General features: G+C 42.0%; 1 protein-coding gene across 2 annotated transcripts; it reads left to right on the plus strand.

The window, feature by feature from the left end:
* Positions 1–414: 414 nt before the first annotated feature.
* Positions 415–8180, plus strand: GPR75 (G protein-coupled receptor 75). 2 transcript variants are annotated; one of them, XM_063919834.1, is made up of 2 exons: positions 415–532; positions 6288–8180. In XM_063919834.1, the coding sequence occupies exon 2, from the start codon at positions 6428–6430 to the stop codon at positions 8039–8041; it is 1614 nt and encodes a 537-aa protein (XP_063775904.1). In that variant the 5' UTR covers positions 415–532; positions 6288–6427; the 3' UTR covers positions 8042–8180. The 2 variants fall into 2 exon arrangements, with proteins under 2 accessions (XP_063775904.1, XP_063775905.1); XM_063919835.1 differs by lacking the exon at positions 415–532 and adding an exon at positions 804–886.
* The last annotated feature ends 318 nt before the right edge of the window (positions 8181–8498 follow it).

Here is an 8498-nt window from a genome sequence, read left to right on the forward strand (position 1 = left end):
GTTGCTGATGGTTAGGCTGCTGGGGATGGGGGGGGGAAGGGGGGGCTTGGGGATAGCATTAGATGTCAACATTGTGTTGGTGATTACGTGTTACAAGTTGTGGAGGACAGTATATGTTGACATTACGAAGTCGACATACTGTATGTCAACATTCCAACTGCCGACATAACGTATTTGTACCCTACAAACTGTGTCCCTTTGTAAAGCATTTAAAATATCCTTCCAGCTCCCTGCAATCCCCCTTATTATACCTGAGTAACAAAGTGACAGCAATCCCTTCCCAGAGGGTGAGATCACTGCTCCTATTGTGCTGTATCTCTCTCATCCCTGAGCCAGCAGCAGCACCAGTCCCTGCTGCCAGCCTATGGGAGCTCAGCTTTCATGCACTGCGGCGCTGCAGGCAGATGAGATCCGCCCGGGCATTGGCTGGGAGTGGGAAGCTGCGCTGGATGGATGCAGCAGGCGATGTTTTGCAGAGTTCCCCCCCGTTATCTCCCCCTCAACCCGGTGCACCGGATTCACCTGCCGCAAGGTACGTGCCCCGCCATTGGCAGATGTAGCATTGCGCCGGTGTCACCCCGGGCATCCTCGGTGCAGCCAGCCTGCAGATGGGCCCTCCGAATGCATCATCGGGTTCCTGCAAACCGGGCTCCGTGCTGGCTGCAGCCATTGCCTATAGCGGGCTAATGAGAGGGCGGCGGGAGGACCGGGGGGGGGGGGGGGGGGGGGGGTGACACTACGGGAGGGAGGCGGATAGGAGAAGGGTGGGCGATGGATGAGACACTGGGGGGTTTCTGTGCGGAGAGAGGCCGGCGCCTGGTGCTGATGCTGGGGGCTGTGTGTCATGTTGTTATACTGAGGCGAGGAGATCATGCATACAGTATCGGTGTGTGTGTACGGTATATGCATGTGCATATGTGTGTATCTACAGTATCTATCTATCTATCTATCTATCGTATGTTTGTACTGTATATACTGTATATCGTGTGTAGATGTGTGTCTGTCTATCTAATGTATGTTTGTGTGTATGTACTGTATATACATGTATACTGTATATTGTGTATCTAATGTATGTGTGTACTGTATATACATATATACTGTATATTCTGTCTATCTATCTATCTATCTATCTATCTATCTATCTATCTATCTATCTATCTGTCTATCTAATGTATGTTTGTATGTATGTATGTATGTACTGTATATACATACATATATACTGTATATTGTGTGCTGAAAATGTCTATCTATCTATCTATCTATCTATCTATCTATCTATCTATCTATCTATCTGTCTATGTTTGTGTGTACTGTATATACATATATACTGTATATTGTGTGTATGTGCTGTATGTGTGTGTGTGTGTGTGTGTGTGTGTGTGTGTGTGTGTGTGTGTGTGTGTGTATATATATATATATATATATATATATATATATTTATCTATCTCCATCTGAAACACTGGGAAGCTGGTGGGGGCGGGGGTCGTGGACTATCTATTTTTATGTGTATATACTGTATATACATATATACTGTATATTGTGTGCATATCTATCTATCTATCTATCTATCTATCTATCTATCTATCTTTGTGTGTACTGTATGTACATATGTACTGTATACTGTGTGTATGTATGTGCCTTATATGTGTATATATATATATATATATATATATATTAAAAATGTATATATAAAAACTATCTATCTATCTATCTATCTATCTATCTATCTATCTATCTATCTATCTATCTATTGTGTGTACGTACTGTGTGTATATATATATACTGTATATTGTGTGCGTATCTATCTATTTTTGTTTGTACTGTATGTACATATATACTGTATACTGTGTGTGTATGTGCTATATATATATGTATGTAAAAAAGAGATAGTATAGCGCCACTTGTGAGGTTATAATCTCAGTAAAAACTATGCGATTGTATTTAAAAACTTCCGTTTTAAAAGCTTTAAGCCCACTTAACCTTAAAAAGGTGTCAGCCCACCCCTAAAAATACAAAACTGGTATGGTAATGTTAAAAAGGTATACAATTGGGGGGATAGGGGTACCGGCGACGAGTGTGGCTAAAAACTATGTTTTTAAAGCTTAAAATTAGGAGCCAAAAATGTTTCTTTTAAAATGTAAAAAAATTTTTTAATATGTATGAGAGTAAAAACAGTTTCCAAGAATGGTTAAAAAACAAGCATAAAAAACTTTTTGTCCATAAATAAGCAGTAAAAATACACTTAAAAGGATAGGAATTCAAAAAACTTAGCTTGTAGATAGTGGGTGGTCAGTAAAAAGGGCCCTACTCACTGGCCGACCCGCCGCCGAGCTGCCCGACGGCGGATACGGCCGACGAGCGACCCGGCGGCGGGGGGGCAGTGACGGGGGGAGTGAAGTTTCTTCACTCCCCCCGTCACGCGGCTGCATTGTAGTGCAGGCAAATATGGACGAGATCGTCCATATTGGCCTGCATGCACAGCCGACGGGAGACCAGCGATGATCGAGCGCGGGGACGCGCATCGTTCATCGCAGGAGTCTCCACACTGAAAGATATGAACGAGTTCTCGTTCATTTATGAACGAGATCGTTCATATCTTTCAAAAAATCGGCCAGTGTGTAGGGCCTATAAGCCCAACGCGTTTCGTCTCAACAGACTTCTTCAAGGGGTCACCCCTTGAAGAAGTCTGTTGAGACGAAACGCGTTGGGCTTATACTGACCACCCACTATCTACAAGCTAAGTTTTTTGAATTCCTATCCTTTTAAGTGTATTTTTACTGCTTATTTATGGACAAAAAGTTTTTTATGCTTGTTTTTTAACCATTCTTGGAAACTGTTTTTACTCTCATACATATTAAAAAAAAAAATTTAATTTTAAAAGAAACATTTTTGGCTCCTAATTTTAAGCTTTAAAAACATAGTTTTTAGCCACACTCGTCGCCGGTACCCCTATCCCCCCAATTGTATATATATATATATATATATATATATATATACATACAGTTGTGCTCATAAGTTTACATACCCTAGCAGAATTTGTGATTTTCTGTCCATTTGTCAGAGAATATAAATGATAACTCACAAACTTTTCTTTCACGCATGGTTAGCGGTTGTGTGATGCCATTTATTGTCAAACAACTGTGTTTACTCTTTTTAAATCATAATGACAACAGAAACTACACAAATGACCCTGATCAAAAGTTTACATACCCTGGAGATTTTGGCCTGATAACATGCACACAAGTTGACACAAACGGGTTTGAATGGCTACTAAAGGTAACCATCCTCACCTGTGATCTGTTTGCTTGTAATCACTGTGTGTGTATAAAAGGTCAGTGATCTTCTGGACTCCTGAAAGACCCTTGCATCTTTCATCCAGTGCTGCACTGACGTGTCTGGATTCTGAGTCATGGGGAAAGCAAAAGAATTGTCAAAGGATCTGCGGGAAAAGGTAATTGAACTGTATAAAACAGGAAAGGGATATAAAAAGATATCCAAGCAATTGAGAATGCCAATCAGCAGTGTTCAAACTCTAATTAAGAAGTGGAAAATGAGGGATTCTGTGGAAACCAAATCACGGTCAGGTAGACCTGACCGTGATTTGGTCAGCCACAACTGCCAGGAAAATTGTTCGGGATGCAAAGAAAAATCCACAAATAACTGCAGCTGAAATACAGGACTCTCTGAAAAAAAGTGGTGTGGTTGTTTCAAGATGCACAATAAGGAGGCATTTGAAGAAAAATGCGCTGCATGGTCGAGTCACCAGAAGAAAGCCATTACTACGCAAATGCCACAAAGCATCCTGCTTACAATACTCCAAACAGCACAGAGACAAGCCTCAAAACTTCTGGAACAATGGGGGTAATATCAAGTTGATCGCAGCAGGAATTTTGTTAGCAGTTGGGCAAAACCATGTGCACTGCAGGGGAGGCAGATATAACATGTGCAGAAAGAGTTAGATTTGGGTGGGTTACATTGTTTCTGTGCAGGGTAAATACTGGGTGCTTTATTTTTACACTGCAAATTAGATTGCAGATTGAACACACCCCACCCAAATCTAACTCTCTCTGCACATGTTATATCTGCCTCCCCTGCAGTGCACATGGTTTTGCCCAACTGCTAACAAAATTCCTGCTGCGATCAAGTTGGAATTACCCCCAAAGTCATTTGGAGTGATGAGACCAAAATTTAACTTTTTGGCCACAACCATAAACGTTACATTTGGAGAGGAGTCAACAAGGCCTATGATGAAAGGTACACCATTCCTACTGTGAAACACGGAGGTGGATCGCTGATGTTTTTGGGGATGTGTGAGCTACAAAGGCACTGGAAACTTAGTCAGAATTGATGGCAAGATGAATGCAGCATGTTATCAGAAAATACTGGAGGAAAATTTGCACTCATCAGCCCCGAAGCTGCGCATGGGACGTATTTGGACGTTCCAACATGACAATGATTCAAAACACAAGGCCAAGTCGACCTGTCATTAGCTAAAGCAGAATAAAGTGAAGGTTCTGGAGTGGCCATCTCAGTCTCCTGACCTCAATATCATTGAGCTACTCTGGGGAGATCTCAAACGTGCAGTTCATGCAAGACAGCCCAAGAATTTACAGGAACTGGAGGCTTTTTGCCAAGAAGAATGGGCAGCTTTACCATCTGAGAAAATAAAGAGCCTCATCCACAACTACCACAAAAGACTTTAAGCTGTCATTGATGTTAAAGGGGGCAATACACGGTATTAAGAACTGGGGTATGTAAACTTTTGATCAGGGTCATTTGGGTAGTTTCTGTTGTCATTATGATTTAAAAAGAGTAAACACAGTTGTTTGACAATAAATGGCTTCACCCAACCACTAACCATGAGTGAAAGAAAAGTTTGTGAGTTATCATTCATATTCCCTGACAAATGCCAGAAAATCACAAATTCTGCTAGGGTATGTAAACTTATGAGCACAACTGTATATAAAATTTATATATAAAAATTGTGTATCTATCTATCTATCTATCTATCTATCTATCTATCTATCTAAAAACATATCTATCTATCTATCTTAAGGTGGGTACACATGTGATGATTCAACATCGTCCGCAACGGGACCTGGCGGCGGGGTCGGCATTGGCAAGTGCATACACACCTGCCGATGGCGGCGACGAACGACGACAGGGGAGAACATTTAGCAGCATGGCGTCGCTAGCGACAGCCTCAGATCCTCTTTCATGTATAAACGATCTTAGGCTATCGCTAGCGACCAGTGGGTGCGCGCATCATCATCGTTCCCTTGCATACACACAGAACGGTGTAAACGATTGGTCGTTCAGTTCGATCGGGAATGCCCACATCGTTTGTTCTATCGTTCCGTGTGCTGACCATACACTAGGTCGATATCGTGTACAAATACACAATATCAACGCGTCATTGGACCCATTGTGCATGTTTTGGGTTTAATTACGATGCGGCCCCACGGGACGCACGTCGCATCAACTGATCATATGTGCTTCACATGTGATCAGTCGATCCAGGAGGGGTCCATTGTGGGTCGAACGATAGATCGTACGGTTCAAAATCACAGTACAATCTATTGTACGCTGGGAAGCTAGTGGGGGCGGGGGTTGTGGACTATCTATCTATCTATCTATCTATCTATCTATCTATCTATCTATCTATCTATCTATCTATCTATCTATATCTATCTATCTATCGTATGTTTGTGTGCACTGTATATACATATATACTGTATAGTGTGTGTGTGTGTGTGTGTGTGTGTGTGTGTGTGTATGTGCTGTATATTCATATATATATATATATATATACAGTATATATAATATATAAAAATAGTGTATCTATGTATCTAAAAATATATCTATCTATCGATCGATCGATCGATCGATCTATCTATCTTTCTATCTCTCTCTATGGTCTTTTTTTTACTAAGGTGTGAGTTTTTTAGAACTGGTGATGTTGCTCAAAGCAACCAATCAGAGTTCACTTATCATTTATCTACTGTAGCTGCTTCTAGAAGATAATAGTTCAAATCTGATTGGTTGCTATGGCCAACATCTCCACTTCTAAAATATACCTCCATCTATCTATCTATCTATCTATCTATCTATCTATCTATCTATCTATCTATCTATCTATCTATCTATCTACAGTATATCCACAAATAACGGGAACATTAGATATATTACTGAAGATTACACTAATGTGTTAGTTGTTGCTGCAGATTTCATTTAGATTATGGATGTTTTCATTTAGATTTTTTTGTGTGTGTATTTGCTCCTTATAGGCTTCTCGAGATTTCGATCATCTTGGCCTTCCATAAGTGTTGTTGAATACCGCTGCTATCTTCATGGACTTGCTTAGGAGAGGGCCTTCTAACAGGCTAAACCAGTGGGATAGGGCACCGGGAGCACTTGAGTATTAATAATGAATTTATCAGACAGAATGACGGACTTTGCAGACCAGACCCGTTACGATTATGTCAACAGCACTTCTGTGTCTCATGTAGGCAATGGGACGTTTCGGGACATTCGGCAGATTATCCACACAGCCACGCTGGTCACCTGCACGTTCCTCCTAATTATTATCTTTTGCCTGGGATCCTATGGGAATTTGGTGGTGTTTTTGTCCTTTTTTGATCCAGCTTTTAGGAAATTTAGGACGAACTTTGACTTCATGATCCTGAACCTGTCCTTCTGTGACCTCTTTATTTGTTGCATCTCTGCCCCCATGTTTGCTTTTGTCTTATTTTTTGACACTGGCAGCAACGTGCCCGACGCGTTTTGCTTCACATTTCATCTCACAAGCTCCGGATTTATTATTATGTCCTTAAAAACTGTAGCTGTGATCGCACTTCACCGACTGCGGATGGTGCTCGGACAGCAGCCCAATCGGACAGCTTCTTTCCCATGCACGTTAATGCTCACGGTTCTCCTGTGGACCACAAGCTTTACCCTTGCCACGTTAGCCACGTTAAGGACACGGAAGTCTCGGATATGCCTTCCTATGTACAGCTTAATCAGCGGAGAGGGAAAAATCATCTTATATTTGTATGTCATCGATTTCACCTTCTGCGTTGCTGTTGTCTCAGCTTCCTACATCATGATTGCTCAGGCGTTACGGAAAAACGCCCAAGTGAGAAAGTGTCCCATCATCACAGTTGACACGACAAGACCCCAACCTTTTATCGCCCCTGGAGTGGACGGGGTGCAGTGTGCCGTCCCTGCTCTGTACAGGAACCAGAATTACAATAAACTTCAGCATGTTCAGACGCATGCCTACACTAAAAAACTTAGCCAAATGCCGGTTCCAACCAGCAGGCTACAGCTGGTGTCCGCAGTCAACCTATCCACGGCGAAAGATTCCAAAGCGGTAGTAACCTGCGTCGTTATAGTATTATCTGTCCTCATCTGCTGTCTCCCACTAGGGATCTCTTTGGTCCAAGATGTCTTAACCAACAGCAGCAGTTTTATCCTATACCAGTTTGAGCTTTGCGGGTTTACGTTGATATTTTTAAAGTCTGGATTGAATCCATTTATCTACTCCCGCAACAGTGCCGGCCTGAGGAGGAGAGTGCTGTGGTGCATCCAGTATGTGGCCCTTGGATTTCTTTGCTGCAAACAGAAAACCAGACTGCGCGCTATGGGAAAGGGTAGCCTCGAAGCCAACAGGAACAAGTCCTCTCACCACGAAACCAATTCTGCATATATGCTATCTCCGAAACCACAGAAAAAGTTTGTGGACCAAGCCTGTGGCCCAAGCCATTCGAAAGACAGTGTCCTCAGCCCAAAAGGGTCGGGGGGACATCAACATTATGCCCAGAGTAGCTCTACTCCAATTAACACCCGCATAGAACCCTACTATAGTATATATAATAGCAGCCCCTCGCAAGAAGTCAGCACACCCAATAGCCTGCAACCAGTCAACTCCACATTTGGGTTTGCCAAATCATATATTGCCATGCATTATCATATCACTAATGACTTAACGCAAGAATGCGATACCACCTCTGCCAAGCAAATACCTGTGCCATCTGTCTGACCTTGAGACTGTATTATGTATCTTGTAAGCATTTCAAACGTGTTATTAAACTTGCCATAAAGTTATAGGTTTACAGTTGACCGTTCCACAAGCATTTGGACTCATGTACTAAAAAAAAATAAAAAAATATTTTTCATATTAAACAGTGTAACACTGCACATTACTGTACTGCTCTTTTTTACTTATATTTTAAATTGCTATTGTAAGGGTTTTTTCTCTATCGTCCTAGTGGATGCTGGGGTTCCTGAAAGGACCATGGGGAATAGCGGCTCCGCAGGAGACAGGGCACAAAAAGTAAAGCTTTTCCAGATCAGGTGGTGTGCACTGGCTCCTCCCCCTATGACCCTCCTCCAGACTCCAGTTAGATTTTTGTGCCCGGCCGAGAAGGGTGCAATTCTAGGTGGCTCTCATAAAGAGCTGCTTAGAGAAAGTTTAGCTTAGGTTTTTTTATTTTACA

This window comes from Pseudophryne corroboree, chromosome 4 (genome assembly GCF_028390025.1).
Source record: "Pseudophryne corroboree isolate aPseCor3 chromosome 4, aPseCor3.hap2, whole genome shotgun sequence".
Lineage (NCBI taxonomy): Eukaryota > Metazoa > Chordata > Amphibia > Anura > Myobatrachidae > Pseudophryne > Pseudophryne corroboree.

What these genes read in the sequence shown, in the direction of transcription:
- GPR75 (XM_063919834.1), top strand. Translation starts at nt 6,428, where the DNA reads ATGAATTTATCAGACAGAATGACGGACTTTGCAGACCAGACCCGTTAC.